Below are 21,332 nucleotides of genomic sequence, written 5' to 3'. Positions count from 1 at the left end.
CTGCATGGAGTTATGAAAAACATGAAGGTCGGCGGGGGAAGCTTGGAAAGAGGGAGGGAGGGAGGGTCAGTTCCTGCGAGCAAAAAAATGGAAGAAAGTGTTGAAGGTGGAAGCGAAGACTTTCATCTTGGAAGAAATCTGGACTAGAAATGGACTCTCTCTAAAGATTGTAGAATTGATGAAAGCTTCTTTGCTTCTCGAAGGAAGGGCGTACCATGGTTCCAAGGAGTTCTCGATTGAGCTAAAATAACAGAAAAATCAAGGGAGTGGAGGTTTTTGGGAGTGCAGGAACACTTTGGTGAGGGGCTGAAGCAGTTTACCTGTTTCCCTGAAGGAAGGGAGGCCTCGGGATGGGACCAGTTAGCAGAAGCAATTCAGGAGTTTATGGTGGTAACTAATGACAGAGAAAGTGCCCTAAAAGATGGTCAAAAAGTTAAGGAACAATCTGAAGGGCAGTCAGGGAAAGTTTTCAGGGAGATCCCAGGAGAGGAGATAGGGACGGAAAGTAAATTGCAGATTGATGCTGGACTAGGTTTGGTGAAATTGTGGGTGAACAAACCTAAAGAGGATTGGCAGGTTAAACTTGTCCTCTCGGTAAACAAGAAAGTAAAAGATTGGGAGAGACTAGGTGAAGAAGTCCAACAGATATTGAAGACTACAGAGGTGTTGCAGATTTCTCCCTTTGACAACCACAAGGCTGTAGTGTATTTTCAGGGGATTCCTCTGGATTTTGCTACAGTTTCGGCTGTAACAGAGCAAGGTGTGGTGGTGTTGGAGAAATGGAAGCCTTTATGCAATGTACAGTTGGTAGAACCCACAGAACTTATCAATCTGAAAATTATTGGGTTGCCTTTCCATCTATGGAAGATGGAGGTATTCAGGAAAGTTGCGAAGCTATGTGGAGGCGAGATGGTTTCCTTTGATGCTTCCAACCTGAGTGCCGTGCAGATTAATGTAGCTGGAGCAAAGCCAGAGCTTATCCCAAGGTCTTTGGATTTAACTTCAGATAATGTAGAACTCAGGGTTTGGATTGCAACTTCTACAGAAGCTAGATGGTGGAGATTGGGGAGGAGTGGGGAAGACAAAGATGACGTGGCCTCCAAGGTTCGAGTTAACACTGGGAAGGAAACTGTAAAAGCAAGGGATAGGAAAGCAGTACCCCAGTCTTCCACTTTAATTGGCAAATCAGAGGATCAGACTAGGACTTTTCCTCAGGTAGTAACGTCCAAAGGTGGAGAAAGTCTGTCAGAAGACTTTTTGAATTTGAACAAGTGTCCAAAGGTGGGGACAGGTGGAGGTAGATTGGAACAGCAACCAGGTGGATTGTCATTTGATATGGCCCAGGCCTGCAGTCAGGGAACCAATACTAAACTTTTAAAAAGACTGGGTCAGGTTCAAAATTATAAGGATGGGCCAACGGTAGACGTGAGGGGTACTGGTGGGCCCAGTCTTAAACTTCAAGTGGATGGGCCTGGAAATAAGACTCCAACAGCAAGTAAGCTCATAGATAAATCAGGTAACCACTTAAATAGGCACGTGAGGTGGAACAAGGTTCAAAAGACTATGGACATTTGCTGTGGTATATCTTCGCCCTCTTCAGATTGGTCTGCAACTGGCTCGAAAGAAAAACGTTTGTCTGGTCCAACTTTAGCGTGGCAGCCAAGACTGGTCTCTTACTCCACTCCAGATAAACCTAATCCGAGATATAATCGCACGAGGTTAGAAGAGGAGGATTCTGCTTCAGACTGGGTAAGTGTAGATGATGAGTCTCTGAAAGAGGAGTTGTATGTTGAAGAGTCCAGCTATGGTAGTATACAGAGTAAATGCCGTTCAAGGTTTGGGGAGGAAGATGACCCAGGATTAAAGTTACTGTTCGAAGAAGAGGCTTGTACACTTCCAGGAGAGTTGGTTCGGCCTAGAAAGGAGTTGGAAAGAAAGAAAACAGGCTCGGGTGAGGAGAAAACCGAAACAGGGAGAAAAGGGGATTCAATCCTTTGTAAAGACCAGGGAATGGGTGCTTGTACGGTGTGTGCTGGTAATCTGGTTCCTCCAAGCAGAGCTATAAACTGCCCGCTTCCCACTGCAATCAATCCAGATCTTGATTTCGAGGGTCCTATTCCCAGCGAAAGTCAAACAAAAGGGGTTCAGGTTATTCCAGCAACTCATATTGCGTCTTCTTCCTCCCAAGGTTTGGATTGTTTTCAGGTTCAGTTTTTGGTTACTAACTCTGTTTCCCCAAGTCCTGTGTGTGTCTGGCCTACAGGTAATTCCAGCCCAGCTTTAAAGTCTGCCAATTCGTTTGATTCGGGACAAGTGACAGAGGTAGTGGGGGAGATAAATTCAGAAGCAAAAGAGAGAGAACTAGGGGAAAAAATTTGGGAGTTGATCTTGGAACTATTTAGAATCAGAATGGAAGAGGAGCTGAATATGAAAGAGGGTAGGGTTGAGGAGGAGATTATTCAATTTCCCAATACAGTGGAGAAAAGTGGATACAGTGGAAAATCAAAAGGACAACGGAAAAAGAAGAAGGGGTCAGGTAAGAAACTAGAAGGAATTGAGAAGGTGGAAGAGTCTAGTAAGAAGGTAGGAAAGCTTTCTAAGAAGAGGAAGAAAAAGCTATGTGAGGTGGAGAGGTTGAAGAGTGGGGTGGTTTATGATAAAGCGAGTGGGGGTAGGAAGGATAGAAAAAAGGAGTAAAGAGGGTGGTTTGGTTGGGGCTACCTGAATTGTTTGTCCATGAAGCTAATAAGCTGGAATGTAAGAGGTTTGGGGAGTTCAAAGAAAAGGCAAGTGATCAAAGACTTCTTGAGAAGAGAAAATCCAGATGTGGTCTTAATACAAGAATCAAAATTGTCAGAGGTGGACGAGAAATGGGTGAGGAGCATTTGGTCAACAAGAAATTTGAGTTGGGCCTTTGCACAATCGTGGGGAGCTTCAGGGGGAATTATTACTTTATGGAGAAATGAAGACTGGGAGTGTGAAGAAGAATTCATTGGGAACTTCTCGGTGTCAATAAAATTGAAGAGAAAGGAAGATGGGTGGGCTTGGGTGCTAACTAATGTCTATGGTCCCACCTCTTACAGGGAAAGGGAAGGTTTCTGTGAAGAACTAGCAGATGTTAGGGGTTTGTGGGATGGCCCTTGGTGTTTGGGTGGGGATTTCAACGTAATAAGATTCTTAAACAAGTCCAATAACCCCAGTCGTAGGATTACATCTAGCATGAGGAAGTTTAATCTCTTTGTGGAGAATTTTGCATTGCGGGACCTCCCTCTTCAGCAAGCAAATTTTACCTGGTCAAACTTCCAAGAAAACCCTACCTGTTGTCGATTGGATAGGTTCCTCTTTACAGTGGATTGGGAAGCTGAATGGGGGATTTTAGGTGTTACAGCATTGTCGAGATCTATTTCAGATCATTGCCCAATCAGGTTGACTCAAGAAAGACTAGATGGAGGACCATGTCCTTTTAGGTTTGAAAACATGTGGTTACTTCATCCAGAGTTTCTAGCTAAGGTAAAAGAATGGTGGGAAGTGGACCAAGTGGAATTCCGATGGAAAGGGTATAGGTTTTACAAGAAACTACAACTCCTGAAAGCTAGACTCAAGATTTGGAATAAAGAGGTTTTTGGTAGATTAGAGCAAAGGAAAGTGGAAATCAGTCAGAGAGTGCAAGAGCTAGATGGACTAGAAGCTGAAAGAAGGCTGGGGGAAGAGGGTAAGGTGGAAAGATGGAATTTGAAACAGGAACTGGAAGATCTTCTTAGGAAGGAGGAGATAAGTTGGAGGCAAAAATCCAGGTGCAAATGGCTAAAGGAAGGGGACATCAATACAAGGTTTTTTCATTCGTTGGCAAATGGGAGGAGAAGGAAGAATTCTGTTTCAAAATTGGAGTGGGATGGGCAATTGCTGACAAGGGAAGATGATATAGCTCAAGCTTTGGTTAAGCTCTTCAAATTAGTGTATGACAACCCAGGGAAACCTAGTGAGAGCTTAGAGGACTTGGAGTGGAGGGTGGAAGATAGTGTCTTATTGGAATCTTTGGAAAGAAGATTTGAGGCCCAAGAAGTGAGAAATGCAATCTTCTCCATGGATCGAGCTAAAGCTCCTATGCCTGATGGTTTTTCAATGGCCTTATATCAAGATTGTTGGGAGATAATTAGAGAGGATTTGTTGGAGGTTTTTGAAGAGTTCTATGAGAGAGGCAAATTTAACTCGGGAGCAAATGCAACTTTTATTGCCTTGGTTCCTAAGAAGAAGGACGCTCTCCAACCAAAGGATTTCAGACCTATAAGCCTGGTGGGAAGCATGTATAAGATCATCTCTAAGGTCCTAACGCTAAGATTAAAAAAGATCCTCCCGTCTCTAATCTCACCGTATCAAGGGGCCTTTGTAGAAAGAAGACAAATTGTAGATCAAATACTTATTGCCAATGAATGTGTTGAGGTGAAGAGGAGGAGAAAGGAAAAGGGGTTGGTTTGCAAATTGGATCTTGAAAAGGCATATGACATGGTGGACTGGGATTTTTTACTAGAGGTTCTCAAGCGGAGAGGGTTTGGGGAGAGATGGTGCAGTTGGGTAAAGGGATGCATTTCTTCATGTCATTTATTGGTGAATGGTGTAGCTAGGGGTTTCTTTCCTGCAAAGAGGGGTATTAGGCAAGGAGATCCATTGTCCCCATTCCTCTTTACCCTAGTAGCTAATGTGTTGAGTGCCATGATTTCGAGGGCCGATGCTAACAATTTGATAAGAGGTTGGAGGATTGGTAGGGAGGAGGTGATGGTCACACACTTACAATTTGCAGATGACGTCATCTTGTTTTGTGACGGGGAGGAAGGGGAATTACGGAACTTAAAGAGTCTAGTGCTTCAATTTGAAAGGAAGTCCAATCTTAAAGTGAATTGGGGAAAAAGTTGTTGGGCAGGGCTCAATCTGGGCGGAGAGGAGGTGGATTCCCTAGCTAGGATTTTGGGGTGTGAAGTGGGGGGCTGGCCTTTACAATATTTGGGGCTACCACTGGGAGGGAACCCAATGGTTGAGAGTTTTTGGTACCCTGTAATTGAAAGATTCTCCAAGAGGTTAGCAAATTGAAAGAGGAATTACATCTCTTTAGGGGGTAGGATAACCTTAATCAAGTCAACCTTAGCCAACCTACCAGTATTTCCTATCTACCTTTAGAGTACCAATGAAAGTAGCTAACCAGTTAGAGAAGATAATGAGGGATTTCTTGTGGGAACCAAGGGATACTAAGAAGGATCACTTAGTGAAGTGGGAGGTGGTTTCTAAGAGTAGGGATGATGGAGGCCTTGGGTTAGGAAATATAAGATTGAGAAACATGGATTTGCTGGGGAAATGGATTTGGAGACTACCGATGGAATAGGACAGACTTTGGTCTAGAGTGATTGTTAGTATTCATGGATTGGCAGATAACAGCTGGGATGCAGGACTCGACCCTGGGGCTTCTCAGTGTTCTCCTTGGAAAGCTATTCAAGGTATTTTTCCTCTTATGCTTTCTTATTTCAAATATGATGTTTGCACTGGAAATAAAGTCTTGTTTTGGGAAGATGTTTGGGTTGGTGAAAACTCCCTTAGAGATAGATTTCCTTCTATTTACTCCTTGTCTGAAAACAAAAGAAAAGTGATATCTTCAGTGTTTGTTGATAACTCCTGGGATTTGGGCTTGAGAAGAGGTCTAAGGGATTCTGAAATGGGGATGGTTGATGATTTGATCACTCAGTTAGGGGAACTCTTTCTTGATCAGTCCTGTAGAGATAGCAGAATTTGGAAACCTTCCCCTTTTGGTTTTTCAATTGTTCTTCTTTTTATAACATTTTGCTTCAGACCTCTAACCTTGTAGGGAACTTTCCTTCAAAGGAGGTGGGGGGTAGCCCTGTACCCCCTAAAATTCAGGCCTTTTGTTGGGAAGTGGTACTCAAAAAAAAAAAAAAAAACACCTTGGATTTATTGCAGAAAAAGAGGCCAAATATGTGCCTCTCCCCCCATGTTTGTTGCCTCTGTTTGGGTTCTGGCAACCAACGGTTCATGAAAGGATTATGTGGAGAGCCACTAGAGTTGTTGTATTGTGGTCAGTGTGGGAGGAAAGAAACAATAGGATCTTTAAAGGCAGATGTAGATCTAAGGAAGAGGTTGTGGAAGGAATAACTACTAAGGTTATCCATTGGTTGAAATCCCGTGATCTTTTTAAGGATTTCTCAGTTGAAGACATTTATAGAAGTTGGGGTATTGTGGCATCTACTACTACTTCCAAAGCTATGATACAGAAAGTTTGGTCCCCACCGGCACAACAAAGGGTGAAACTGAACTTTGATGGAAGCTCTATAGGTAATCCAGGCCCATTTGGTATAGGAGGTGTTTTCAAAGATAATGAAGGCAAGATAATGGCTTTGTTTTCAATAGACCTGTTCATGGGCCGGGCTCGGGCCGGGCTTTCACTCTGTATTAACAGAATTTTCTAAGGCCCGAGCCCGAGCCCGGCTCTCATAAAAAGCCCGAAGCCCGGGCCTGGGCCCGAGCCCGAAATTTAGCCCATATTGTTAGCGGCTGAATATATATAGAGAGAGAGAGAGATTATAAAGAAAAGAATAAAAAATGTATATATTAAATTATAAATATATATTTTAATAAATATTATATTATTTATATATTTTATATAATATATAAAATACATATTATATATTTTATAAAATATATAATGCTAAGTCGGGCCGGGCTTTTTTGACAAATCCCGAGCCCGGCCCGAAACACAGTCGGGCTTACTGTGTTAGGCCCGAGGTCAGGCCTGCGGGCCTAATTACATGACCAAGCCTGACCGGGGTGCGGACCAGGCCGGACCAGGCCATCGGGCTACCCGGCCCATGAACAGGTCTAGTTTTCAGGCCCAATAGGAGTTGGAGATTCCTTAAGAGCGAAAATCTTGGCACTACATCAAGGTGTAAAACTGGTCAAACAGTTGGGGCTATAGCAGATTGAGATAGAGGGAGACTCCAAGTTGTAAGGAAAATTGGGTGGATGCAATCAGGGCAGCTAGGAATTTGGCAATATAGACAGCTTGTAAGGAAAATTCTTAGCATAACAAGGGAGGTGGGTGTTTGGTTCAAGTGGGTAAGGAGATCAACAAATGGTTTTGCTGACGCCCTAGCAAAACAAGGGACCGCAAGGGAGAGTCTTTTTTGGGCAGTGCTGTAATGTTTGATGTTTATTGGATCAACCTTTTCTAATAAGGGTTGAATTCTGTATTTCAGGTTAATTTATCTCTAAATAAAAGTTACCGTTTCTGATCAAAATATATATATAGCTATCCTCGTACAAATACCAAAGAATTTCCTTCCTTTTAGTGTGACAAGAGACCAATTTACGTTTAGACAATTCACAAAAGTTTGATGGAAGCATCCAAGATGCAACAAAAGGGAGAATAAAGTAGTTATACAACTGAGAACAAACTGAAAAGACAACAAAAGGTGGTTCATATTCACTCCACTCTTGAGATAGAGAATACACATTTGAGAGAGGCTACAAAGGAGAGAATATTTTATCTCCAATTTCAATTTGAAGCTTGAGTGAGTCATCTTCAACTGTGAACAAGGTGATTGAGAATGAGGTTCAAATTGCAAATCCTCAGGTCTGTTCTTTCCTGTGTGGAAGAACTGGAAGAAAATGGTAGAAGATCCGAAGTAATTGAACCACAGTATCAAACAGGTAATATCTTCTTCACAATAAAAACCTATAACTATACTTCTGCTAATGTATGTTTTATGTATTCCATCTCAAGTACTTGAGGAGTAACCACATCTATGATGTCCAGATAACTATACAAGGGTGCCGTGTTGTGTCAAATAATTCAATTTTTAGTGCAGATTTCATATCCAATACTGTATCTAGCTGTGTCCTTGTTGTATCCGGGTAACACATAGCCACATCCTTTTTCAAGAAAATAAAATGCCAATTTATATGTAAAGATGGTACCTTGACATCAAGCAAATCAACATTGACAAAATGCAGCAGCCTTTCATTTAGCGTGTGCTCAACCTGACATAAATGTTCAGAAAGTATTAGCCAAGGGAAGCAGATAGAGGATAATACATACACATGGATATCATGAAAACAAAAAACATGTTCTAGGTCAAGCTATAGGATACTCGCATAACATCTGCTGGAAACCAGCTAAAATTATCACAAAAAATCGTGCTTAACAAATATTATGTGCTAAAAATCATATCAGTCAAGAATGATCTGATGACTCTGGGGAAATGGCCTATGATGACAAGATATAAACAGACTAGGACATGGACATGGATATGGGAAATGGGGATATGACACTTTATTTCCTAAAATCTTGGACACGGGTAAGGGAACAAGCATCCCATCTGATATGCATATGTCGTACATTTGTTTTTTATTTATTTTTTTGATCAATAACTGCAAATTTTGATTAAGAATCAATAAGTACAAAGGTCAGAGTTAAGAGGAGATAAACTCTCTTAACTCCCCTCAACAATTCTTACATGTTACAACTGAGCCCAAAAAAGATTATCTCTACCTGTGCTTTGTTTAGCTAAAACATCCGCAAAGGAATTAGCACATATCTTCACCCACTACAGTCTTATTTCGCGTGTTTATGTCTATTTTTTTGAAGCTAAATGCCCATTTCTCAAGACCTGTATCTTGCCAAATTTAATTAAATATCTAAATGCCCATTTCTCAAGACTTATTTCGTGTGTTTATGTCTATTTTTTTAAGCTAAATGCCCATTTCTCAAGACTTGTATCTTGCCAAATTTAATCAAATATCTAACATGTACAGATTTTTATAGCATAATAACATACCACTTCACAAAGGTTTTTTTCTTCATATGGCTACACAAACACAACAGGTGGGTAGCCCCTGTCACCCAAACCCATAGCCCCCCAACCATGGTGACAGCAAGGTTTTTTTTTTTGGATCAGCAACTCAAAGAATTTCATTAAAACTTAAAGAAAAAGAGAATACAACAAGTTGTTAGGAGTAGAACCCTTTACAACAAAACGGCCCTCCACCCTTTTAACATTGAGCCCAAACCAAATGATGTCTATATACTACTTGCTTAGCTAATTGATCCGCCAAACCATTAGCAGGCCTCCTAACCCATCTTACATGAATTTGCAATTGTCTTGACTGCCACTTGAACTGCCTGAATTCCATAATACCCCTTCTCCTTTTTTCAACCAACCAATGACTATTTTTGAGTCCTCTTCTACAATCAGCCTTGTAATTCCCATTTCCTTAATCCTTAGGCTCAATTTGAAAGGAGTACAACTACAAATATGTAGAGTGCAAAACCTTGTCTATTGTATTATTTTGTATATATTTGCACTGTACATATTTGTATTTGTACTCTTTCCAAACTGAGCCGTTGCTTTTTGCACCCCAATAATAGCAGCCATGAATTCAGCTCACACTGAACCACCCTGATCAAATAGGCCCCGAAAACAAACCACAAATATTCCCACTCCCATCTCCAATCACTCCTCCAATTCCGGAGAGTCACTGTTTGCCAAAACTACTTCCATCAAAGTTCTGTTTCATCCACCCGCCACTTGGGGGAGACCATACCTCCAGGATCTTTCTTTCCCTAGAGGAAGAAAGGGCAATCAACCTCAGGATTTGATCAGAAGTCTACAATACAACCGGCCAGAGACCTTACCAACTGAGCCACCACCAGTTGGTAAAATAGGTAAACAATATCGCCACTAAAGTAAACAAGTGCCTAAAACCAAAGGTTTGATTTATCCCTATCTAATTTCAGATGCCCAATAACAACTCTACCTATGAAATGCCTAGAGCCTAAGGTGCAAGGTGAGGTGTAAACCAAAAAGTGTGGTGCACCTATGAAAAATAAATTAAAAGAACTTACCATTTGGCAATAATAAAATCTAAATTCTTTAAGAAATAAAATTCTGTTAGATCAATTGATTAGAGATTTGTGTTATTACCATGAAGGTTGTAGCCATGTAGCAATGTAGTTTCAAGTCCTACATAGGCTAAACCGTTTAAACTCTAAAAATCAATTTTTTTGACAGTAAAGATAAAAAGGAAATATCTTGTCAACTTTAGATCATGTAATTGATTAGATTTAGTTATTCCTTTGTTTGCTTGCATAGTTGTCAAGGTGTCGCCTAGGCGCCCTTGGCTGGGCGCCTTGCCCAAACGCCTTGACTTTTAGCAACTAGGCGCCCCCGCCTAGGCTTCAAAAATGACAAGTCAAGCGCCTTTTATAATATCATTTATATTGCTGTATCTTATTAATGTATGTGTTAATACATTTTATTATATGCTATATATATCAATTATATTTTGTTTTAATGTTTTACTATTGAAATTTAAAAGATCAAAGGGTTTTGAGATGAAAAAAAGAAAGAAAGAAAAGAAAAGAAAAGAAAAGAAAAGAAAAGAAAGGGGAAAGAAACAATAGAATAATAAAGTTCTTTTTTTTTTCTATTCTCTCTCTAATTAAATAAAACAGAAACTCCATCCTTGTTTTTTTTTCTATTTTACTTTCCGTCTTGAATATTTATCATATAAATTTAATAACCTTCTTTAGCTGCTAATTAATATGAATTTGCTCTATTAAACACTTATTATAGTAGTATTATTTTTGAAAATAATGAAATTAATATATGTAAAAGATTTTTATCTTTTAGATGTGATGATTTACCACATTTTTAGAGGAAATTGAATGTTCTTAATAAAGAGCATTGCTATTTTTCAATTAACGTACATGCTGAATGGCATGTAAAACTAGGAAACTAGCCAAAAGTCAGCTTTTCATATTATAAATTTTTTATCACCTAGGCGACTTGGTGCCCCAGTGTCGCCCAGAATCGCCTAGACGCCTTGCAAAACTATGTTTGCTTGTAAGTTGTTAGAAATCATCTATTTTTCTCTTCGGGTGAAACCTCCTCCCATCTTGTGTAACCTTCATTTTTCTTTTAATAAATTTCTCCTTATTGTTAATAAAAGAAATAAGTGTGAATATGCATGGAATGTAATTTGCCAAAAGCGCTCACAAGTTGAATTTCTTATGTATCTTGTCTACGAGCAAAGAGACATGCAATGGAAAGAAGAGTGCATAGATTAACATGTAATGGAAATTTGGTGTAGTTAGTTTGGGCTTTCTGTTGGGAAGCTGGTTCTTAAGAAGATCAACACTTGTAATGTGCTTCAGAAAAGAAGCTCAAATTGGTGTCTTTCCCCTAATATCCGTTTCCTATGTTATGCTTGTGGTGAGATGGCTATGCACCTACGAATCTCCTGTTTTTTGTATCATATATTTGGGGATGGTTTACTTCTCTCTTTGGGTGGACACCTCACGATGTGGCAGCATCTTTTGAGACAAGTTTCTTTGGCAGCCAAAGAAGAGGGGAAGGATGTAGTGGAGAACCACACGAGCAGCTATATTATGGATGGTTTGGCAAAAAAGGAATAACAAAATAGTCAATGCAAAAGCCAAATCAAGAGAATAGTTAAATGATAGCCTTATCACCATGGTTGTTTGTTGGGTAAAATCAGCAGAGCTCTTCAAGGATTTCTCAACAGATGATTTGTTTAGGGGCTGGAATGCAAATAGCAGCTTTCTCAACTTCTACACTGGTCATTCGGGAAACTTGGGTTAAGCTGCCTGAATTTTGATGGGAGATTGTATAGAAACCCAGGACCATCGGGAATAGGGGATGTTGCAAGAGATAGAGAAGGAAAAGTATTAGCATTAATGCATTATACTCAGGACCAATAGGGGAGGGTGATTCTCTGAGGGCAGAAATTTTGGCACTCTATCAAGGGTTAAGGTTGGCTAAACAGATGGGGGCTAAGACAGATTGAAGTGAAGGTCATTCTAAGCTAATGACAGGGTGGCTGCAAATAAATAGTTTGGGAGTTTCATCTCATAGACAGGTTATGAGGGAAATCTCATGTTTAGCAAGGAAGATTGATGTTGTCTATAGATATGAATTAGGAGATCATCAAATGGGGGATATCTTAGCTAAACAAGGGACAAGTGGGTGGACTTTTTTGAGCGACTTTGTAAGGGTTTGTTTCAGATTGTTGGGAAAAACCTGTTTTGAGTGTTATCATTTGTAATTCGTCCTTTATTAATTAACAAAAGTTACTGTTTCCCATAAAAATTGACAAAAAGAAGTAGCTCCGTTAATATGAAAGATTCTGCACTTTAAACTGATATTCCTTGAGTGAACAGTAGCAAAGAGAAAACCTCATGTAAAATATGTTATTTTAGAAATAATTGGACAAGGATTCAACTATGATGATAATGAGGGTAACTATGATGATGATAATTTTGTGAAAATAAATACTGGTTAGAAATATCCATAGAACTCAAGTTCAATAAATACAAAGAAGCTTAATCAAGAACCAAAAAAAAAGAAAAAAGCATCTAGATCACTTCAATAATACAATTCAATTAATAAATCTAGTGTCTGTAGTTAACAAATAGCATTTACTACTAAGAGTAATAGAAGATTTTACCCAACAATGCAACATCAATAAGTGGTTATGAACAACTTTCAAGCTCCACTAGAAGATCTTTACCTGAGACCGAAGGACTTCCTTGTACGTCCCAATTTCTCTCAAAGCAATTGTAAATTTGGTCATAACAGGTCCTAGATAAACAAGAATCTTATCATTATTAAAGGAATAGATTTTATTAATAGAAATGAAATATGCATAATGCCAAATACGACAAAAGCAACTAAACAAAACATAATTCTCATAACAAAATAAAGAAAAGATTTAATTTAATTTTTATAGGTAACTGTTAGAGATTTTATTCATTATAAAAAAGAATGTCGTACAAAAACGTGCACCCAGCACGCCATGGATTGTAGGCCAGCCCTCTGCTGCCTAGCCTAGCCCATGTCCCTCTTTTTTACCTACTCTTTATACTCTATCATGCTTAATTATATATCATACATGTCCTGGAGGTTATCCCCCCAGTATAGGAATTTGCTTTCTGCTCCTTGTCCCGTTAGCTCGTTATCTATCATGTTTTGCTGAAAATTGGATAACGCAAAGAATGAATAACTAGAGAATACCTATTGATCAAAAAAAAAAAACTAGAGAATACCCAAAAAAAGTCGCTGCAAACAAAAAAAAAGCAGGCCAACCTAATGATAGAAAATTCCAAACAGAAACATAACGATCAAAAAAAAATCTTTAGGTTACAATAATGCATCCTTCATTTAGATGCAGAGAACAGGAGTTTCAGATGGTGGGATTTGTGTGTAAAATTTCAGTTACTGGGGTACACAGCAGTACTAGCCTAAACATCCTCCAAATGTACTTATCCATTCTTCTCCATATGTTGATAAAAGTGTAACAATTAAAAAGAAAACAAAGCTAGAAGCTACAGCCTACAATATTATCCCAATCAATTTGAACTTGGGCAAGACAAATAAGCATGAATTACGAAACAACAGTTCTACCTGACAGAATGAGGACAAGATATGGGACAATATATATATATATATATAGAGAGAGAGAGAGAGAGAACTAGAATATCTGATAGAGAAAGAGAAGAGAGCCATGTTGAAGTATCTCGATATATAGGGGAAAAAAAATCTGAATCATGACATCCTCCTCAACTGTTTCATTCTGAAGGTGATGAGGTCTGTTAACAGGCGACATGCAAAATTCAAAAAAAAAAAAAAAACGTCTTCTTAAGAGTACTATAATTTTCAGACTCTAATAGTGATATTTCCATGAATCTGAATCAATAATTCAAGATCCATAACTTAGAATCTGCTAGAACAGGAATTCAAGTATACTTATACAGAAGGATAATGATAAAAGCAATGAAACAGAGAAATAGATAAACAAGAGGCTCACCTCCAAAAGCAACACTTATAGGATCATTATGCCCACCTCCAAATGTTTCAAGGGCACTAGCAAAAGCAATATCCCCATCATATCCTTCCCCAAGCCCTTCCCTGCAATTAAAGGACGCCTATGAAATTCTTCATTATCACAAGGCCTATAAGAATGAAAATACAGATTTTATTTAATGGAATCACAAGGAATCTGTATTAGTGTAATTTTGTATATGCCTTCCTAGAGATTTTTCAATGGTTTTTATGGCCATACAATCAAATCATATCATAAGAACCCATACCCATTTTATGAGGCATTCTATTCACTATCATTCTCAGGCATGTGAATAAGAACTTAAGAAGAAAGATTCAAGAAAGTGAAGAAAGTAAAGGATTTTTTTTCAGAAAGGTAAAGTATAGTATGTTGTATTAATATCAAAAAAAGGTCCTTTATACAATGTGGTACAAAACAATCCACTAGGGACCTCCAAAAAAGTCCACCCTTAAAAAAGAACAGTTTTCATTTCTGAATACATGAAATTAAAGAATTATAGACTTTATAGCACAGCAAAAAATTGTTATGTAGTTTTATTTTTCCTTTCTCTCTTGCATCTTCCTGTTTCTATTACATTTGGAGGGTGTTTGGTGCAGTGTTTTAAAAGCACAAGGTGCAAGAAAAGCACAAGGTCCTTCTAGTGTCCAAGGTGCAACTGTGGAAAGTGTAAGAAAAGGCACACTCCTATTTGAAGCAAGGCACAAATTTTTGGAAAAAAAAAACAATAGGTAAGGCTAAAACAGAGTATATGACATGTAAATTTAGTAATAATAGGAGTGTAAATGGGGAATGCATTATTTTTTATTGATGATATATGTATGTGTTTGTGTATTTGATAGGCAAATACCACTTCGGCTAAAAGGAAACTTCAATAAAACAGTTGTATGGCCAGCTACATTGTATGGGGTAGAGTGTTATGCAGCTAAGAAACGGCATGAGAAAAGATCAGAGGAAAATGAGTGTGGCAAATGTGCAAATGCTTAGATGGATGAGTGGTAAAAATAGGAAGGATAAGCTTAAAAATGAAGTCATACGAAGGAACCTAAGAGTAGCTCCAACTGTGACAGAATGAGAGAAGTAAATTGAAGGTGCACCTTGCTTAGGACAAAGGCAACTTATAGAATCAAGAACAAAAAATGTTTAACATCATAATAAATATTTTTAGTAATGCAAATAGGAAAAAAATAAAAAGATTGAGAGTTTTACATGTTATATTTATGTATGCTAATTTGAGATAATAGGTTTTTTATAAAATTTATTTTAAAATTTAAGTTTATTGCGCCTTGGGCGCAAAATGTCCCTTGCGATTTTAAAACATTGTCCCATATAGATAGGACAAAGCATAGATGATGGGATGATAATGTATGTATAAATGGTTGTGACACATAAACGCAACTAGACCAAAATCTTTTTTTAAATGATTAAAAAGAAAAAGGAACCGATTACAAACATCAGACAGGGGTGATAAGATAGCACCCATGCCAGCAACCAAACAACAGAACTTCAAATACACTAAACACAGAAAGAACAAGAAAGACCTCCCTATCCAAAAGCAACTTAGTCATCTCCTTCAAAAACTTTGTCTTGCCCATCTCCTTCCTCATCCCACTCGTCTCCACCTCCCCCTACCAAGGAATCTTCAAACTCAAGATAGATGCCTCACCAAAGAATCACAAGATAGACCAACTGAATATAGAAAACATAAACCAAAACGCAGATAGATGTCTCACCAAAGAAACTAAACACAATAAGCCAATAATAGCAAAACCAACAGACCCCATCAAAACCACCAAATTAACATTTTCAAACTTGGATTTAAAATAACCCTGGCATGTTCACAAAACTTTAATTCATGACACACTAGGAGAACATAAAGTGAAAAAGTAGGCACGATGCAATAAAGAAAGTGCAAGTAGAGGCATACGTGTACTTTCGACATCCTTTATAAAACTTCAGACTTCTCTCCCTTAATGATTCGGCACTTTCCTCCAGGCACTGAATCTGTTTCATCAAGCAAGATAAACCAGTAAAATTACGCAACTGCAACTCCTCAAAACTCATTATACATAAATACATACTAAGCAAAAAGTGCCAACCCAATTGTCACAAATAGAGGACTATGCTTCTTTTCTTTAGTACAACAAAAAGGACTATGATGCAAATGAGTAATCCTGCAAATTGAACGTCCCCTCAAAGAATGCATAGGAATCTAGAAAATGGCATATTCAAATCAATCATATTCTTTTACAGATTTATAATTTCACCACATATTTATAATTTTTTACTTAGCATTGAGTCCTTTTCCTTTTTTTATTTTTTTAAAGATAATTAAGGATTCATGTGCCACAAATAAAGAAAGCATCTCCTAATGGTTTTATGAATTTTCCATCATCATCTAAACCTTGTCCCAACCATATGGGATCGGCTACATGAATCCTGTTTAAACTGGAAATACAAGAGAAGAATAAAATAAAAAACATTGCACTAAAATAAAAAGATAATGGCAGTAAACACAATGGATATTAATGCACCTTATTGCAAATTAAACAGGGACTTACAAGTTCTTTAGCACAACTTCATGAATCTTTTTAATTTAGATGTCACAGGGTCGTCCCTCTTGCATATTTACACATTGTTAATTAATTATAATCAGAAAACAAAATTTATTTAATAAGACTTGCATATCTTTTCCTGCATATTTGCATCCACAAGCTTAATCTTTCAAATTATGTATGCTATGCTTAATCTTTCATTTTATAATATGTTAGCTTAGTTGATGGGAATTTAATCCATCATCCTTTTCAAAAGGATAACACCTTTTTTGGCAGAGAGTAAACACCTTTTTTTCTGGACAGTAGAGGTAAAATATATCAAAAGGTTAAAAAAGAAAAAGAAAAATTTTTATCAGTATACTTGAAAATTGAAATTTTATAGATATAAATAAAGAATATTGTATCTACAGTTACACTATAAGTGCCAAAACACCACTATTAGGGGTGCAACTTGAGCCAGGTTGGGTTGAGCATTTGTTATTATTTTATTGGTAACTGTATAAACTGTATTATTTATAAAAAGTAAAGAATATATCTGTACAAGAGAAAATTCCACCGGTGTGAACTTGTCTTACACTGCCAATACCAAGCACAGATAAAGGAGGGGTTGTTTCAGGTTGGCAGGTGACATCTAAAAACTTTTGCCAAACTCTTATGCTCATGGAAACCCCATATAGTGATAAGACTCTGATGATGATATCTGTACAAGAGAAACCATGTGCTACACCACCCCTAGTAGCCCCTGCTGCCAGCCCATGTGCACCCTCTATCTGCACATTTTAATCAGCTGGATCTCCAGTGGTTACCCTCCAATACATACTAGTTCCATTCACTACTTGTTTCGCAAACTACAAAAGTGTCTTCCATGCTGTTCCCTTCCCTTGGGATCCATCTTATCTTAACTCTCAGCTCCCTTATCCATTTTACTATGTCTCTTGGTAAACTCCTGTAGTCCGGGACTCTGAGTCTTGCTTGCAATCTAATAAACTCTCCAGTGTTATAGTTGAACCACCTTATGCCAAGAGATTAGAGAGATTTAAGGATGCAGCCAGCTTTAATCCATCATCTCAGCTTTTTAGATCGTCCCCTTGACCAATTGGACCTGAGAATAAAACCACCCCCACCCCAAATAAATACTAGTTCTATTCACCACTTGTTTAGCAAAAGTGTCTGCCATGCTGTTCCCTTCCCTTGGGATCCATCTTATCTGAACTCTTAGCTCCCTTATCCATTTTATCATGTTCACTGGTAAACTCCTGTACTCCAGGCCTTGCTTGCAATCTAATAAACTCTCCGGTGTTATAGTTGAATCACCTTATGCCAGGAGATTAGAAAGATTTAAGGATGCAACCAGCTTTAAGCCATCATCTCAGCTTTTAGATCATCCCCTTGACCAATTGGACCTGAGAATAAAACCACCACACCACCCCCAAAATACCCACTCTTCTATCACTTCACATGCTACTTCCATCAAAATTCAATCTGACTTTTGTTTTGATCAGGCAGATGAATTGTTGTTCTTCTTCTTGATGTTGAATTGCTGCCAACCCCTCACAATATCTTCTAATGTAAAAGGCTCAAATAAAAGCAAAGTTTTGACCCAATGAGCCACCTGGATCACAATATTGATTTGTTAAATTTTGAATGAACCCAAGCACAAACTCAAGCCCAATATTTAAATTCTTCAAATCAGGCAACCTGACTTGCAACCACTACCCCCTTAATTGGCCTAGCCCATGCTAGACACACCATTACATTCACATTACATTAAATCCTTCTTGGGGAATAAAACACCAATACAGAAGAATTCTTTACACCCTTGTTCTGCATGCCCATTTTCCAACCAATTGGCAGTTCTTGGAACCAAGTTAAAAGTTTTTATCAACTTTGAACAGCTTCACTACTTCCCTCATCATGTACCTGTATTTCCATATTTTTTCAGTAGGTAAGTACCTACTTTTCCATGAATTTGTTCCATTCTTTCTTAGCCAATCCACAACCATGTAAGAATCTTCTTCCACCATTGTATCTTTATGCACGAGAGGTTTAGCCAATCTCAAGCCTAGTAGCACTGTTATTAATTTGGCCTGAATTGAATCACCATAACCTATAGTCCTGAATACAAAATCAATAACCAGATCTGATATAAATAACTTATTGTATTACATACAAAATGTGTATCTTAGCAAATTTATACTGTATATCCTGATCACTTTAATAAGTTCCCAGTTTTTAATCCAAAAATCACCCAAACCATCCCAGAGGCAAAGGAACCAACCAGGAAGCCCATATAAAAAAAAAAAAAAAAAACGGCAATGGCCACCACTTGGAAATTCAAAGGCACCAACAAAATTATCAAAAGGGTAATCTCCCAAACTATTCAGCCATTACCACTCAAATAACTATTCCAAAAACGAATTTCCTCCTCCTGATTGTTCCTCCACCAGTTCTACTTCTGTCCCTGATACTTCTTGCCCTGTCTGTCTCAATCACCAGCTGCAGTTTCTCACATTTTTTAAAGTGATCCAAAACAAGCATCAAATAGTTCACGTGATGTCTGGTTTCAGCATTTCACTACTTTGGCCATGACTGCTGAACCACAGAAACAAGCCGTCCCAACACACCACCAAGGGAAGTCAAGCAAAAGGCACAAAATCAGCCTTAAGGACTGCATTTTCAGTCAAACCAAGGTACATTGTTTCTTTTCTATCTTTTCAAATTTTGCTACTGGATCACGTTTGCAATGGTACAACATTGATGTGAGAGTGAATCTATTTGATTATATATTGCTCTTAGAATCAATGTACACACTTTTTTTCTAACTATCCATTATCCATTCTTTCAGCGTTCTACAAAAGTTTACTGGATCCTTGAATCAACGTACACACTTTTTCTAACTATCCATTATCTATTGCTCTAGGATCCTTGAATCCTTGAGGATCAATTTATATTTATGCATGACTGCCCACCAAAAACACAAATTAAGGACATTTAGCAATTCAAATATTTAAGAGGAAGAGCAGATGCAACAATTGCATTCATCCCGTCCCGTCAAATGTTCAAAGTTCTACAATGTAAAAACATCCCACGGTAGAGAAGATAACAGAGCTTAACCAACACCTAGTGCACGAGGAGTAAGAAACGAAATAAAAATAAATAAAAACAAATGGTCAAAAAAAAGAGAGCTGAACAACGAATCCTTAGAAACATAAACGCTTCCTTCTAACAAAGAAGAGCTCAAGAAGGAAAAGCATCGCACCTGTTTCCGAAACATCGGAGAATCGTCTAGTTTCGCGAAATGCATGTTGAAACCGCGATTTTTTCTCCTTTCTGCAGCAAATCTTCATTAACATCACACTGAAGCTCAATCCCCCGTATTCGAACCAACCAAATCTTCTAAGTACCCATCAATCACGTAAGCAACTCTCAAAACCAAACTAAATCACGAACCCATCACAATATAAAATCACCATTATTGATTTAATAGGCAAAGAGAAAAAGAAAAGAAATTTTCATCAAGTTCTCCATTTGCAACGAAAATGATCTCCTATCAAGAACCCTGGTGCTGAAACCAACAAACGAAGAATCTCCAGCATGATTTTAAGGCCATGCATCAACATCGGCGAGTACTTGTTCTTCAATGCTCCAGCTCTGCCACTACCTAAACCCTAGAATAGTAAACAAAACGGTCGAGACAAAACCCTAGAGGAGCAGGAAAAAAACACGACCTTGACGATCAAATTAGAGCTTAATGGATTCTCGGGAATTGAATGGATCGACAAAGCGATTTCATATCGGGAACATTGAAATCCAAATGACAGAGAAATGAGAAGCCTTTTTTTTGTGTTTTAGCTTTTTTTTTTTTTTTTTGGCTTTTTATCTTGACCGGATTTGAAGGAAGCTTTGTCATTAAACAACAGAACCTCTGCGATTTTTCATTTTGGGTCCGCTAATGAGAGTATAAAACCCTCCCTACCCAGTTCCCCTTCTCCCCTTCCTCGCTCTCTCTCCGTTTCCGTTTTTTCTCTCTCTAGATTAAGCATTCACTCACCGACCTGGCATTTTTTAAGAAAGAGATGCTCGCAGTCTCGCACCTTTACAGGACACCCGAGTGGGTCCCACACAACAATAACCTTCTGGCTTAGTACCACTGAAATCATTCGTTTCGGGACTCCCTTTACCCTACCTCCTTTTCCGAGGGACCCACGGCCACCACGAGCCGAGCTGCTTTTAACTGCGGTTAAACGAGTTAACTCTCCCCCTATGATTTGTTCGCTCTAACCCCTGACCCTGATATGTCGTTTTTACCGCAGTTAAGTCTGTTTTGCTTCAGAGTTCAGAGGCGCTGTCGGTTAAAAGGATCATAAAGACCACAATAAATGGCAAAAGGTTGGAACTTTCGAGATTAAACCGGAGAAAAATATCAAGAACGAGAGTTGAGCAATGTAGACCCCTGGGCCCTGGGTGAGTGACTGAGTGAAAGTGTCCACTTTTTGACTAGTTGTCAAGAAAATCACGAGTCATGTTGACCCTTACTGCCTCTAAATTCTAAAATTACCGGCAACAGCCTCCTCTCTTTAATCAAGTATTTTTATTATTTCTCCTATTTCATAAATTTTTTATTTTTTATTAGTTTATAAAAGTTTAGGTAGAAGAATCTATCGGATTTTGATAAATGAAATTAAAATAAATTAATAAAATTTTATGAGATAGTAAAAATCATAAATTTCTTACATGGTGTTTGGAAGCGTTGGAGTTTTTCGGGATCGATTTTCAAGAAAAAATGCCCATGCTTCCAAGACCCGTTTTCACAAAAAAAAAAAGAAAAATGGTTCTGCCACGTAGGCATGAGCAACA

The 21,332-nt window shown here is 38.3% G+C and overlaps 1 protein-coding gene across 2 annotated transcripts in view; it reads right to left on the bottom strand.

Annotated features, from left to right (window-relative positions):
- LOC104591852 (ADP-ribosylation factor GTPase-activating protein AGD3) overlaps positions 1 to 20,535 on the bottom strand; it is a 39,861-nt gene extending 19,326 nt beyond the window's left edge. Inside the window, exons 1-5 of one of the 2 annotated variants that reach the window (XM_010250918.3) lie at positions 19,735 to 20,535; positions 15,848 to 15,924; positions 13,888 to 13,988; positions 12,592 to 12,662; positions 7,978 to 8,040 (exon numbers count right to left, since the gene is read on the bottom strand). In XM_010250918.3, coding sequence (XP_010249220.1) covers positions 7,978 to 8,040; positions 12,592 to 12,662; positions 13,888 to 13,988; positions 15,848 to 15,924; positions 19,735 to 19,779 — 357 coding nt within the window. In that variant the 5' untranslated portion in view covers positions 19,780 to 20,535. The remainder of the gene's footprint in view (positions 1 to 7,977; positions 8,041 to 12,591; positions 12,663 to 13,887; positions 13,989 to 15,847; positions 15,925 to 19,734) is intronic. The other variant, XM_088903632.1, reaches the window with a different exon arrangement.
- Positions 20,536 to 21,332: the final 797 nt, after the last annotated feature.

The sequence above is a fragment of the Nelumbo nucifera genome, chromosome 4 (assembly GCF_055504915.1).
Source record: "Nelumbo nucifera cultivar China Antique chromosome 4, China Antique-T2T, whole genome shotgun sequence".
Taxonomy (NCBI): Eukaryota; Viridiplantae; Streptophyta; class Magnoliopsida; order Proteales; family Nelumbonaceae; genus Nelumbo; species Nelumbo nucifera.
This window is presented reverse-complemented; position numbering and strand designations above follow the sequence as displayed.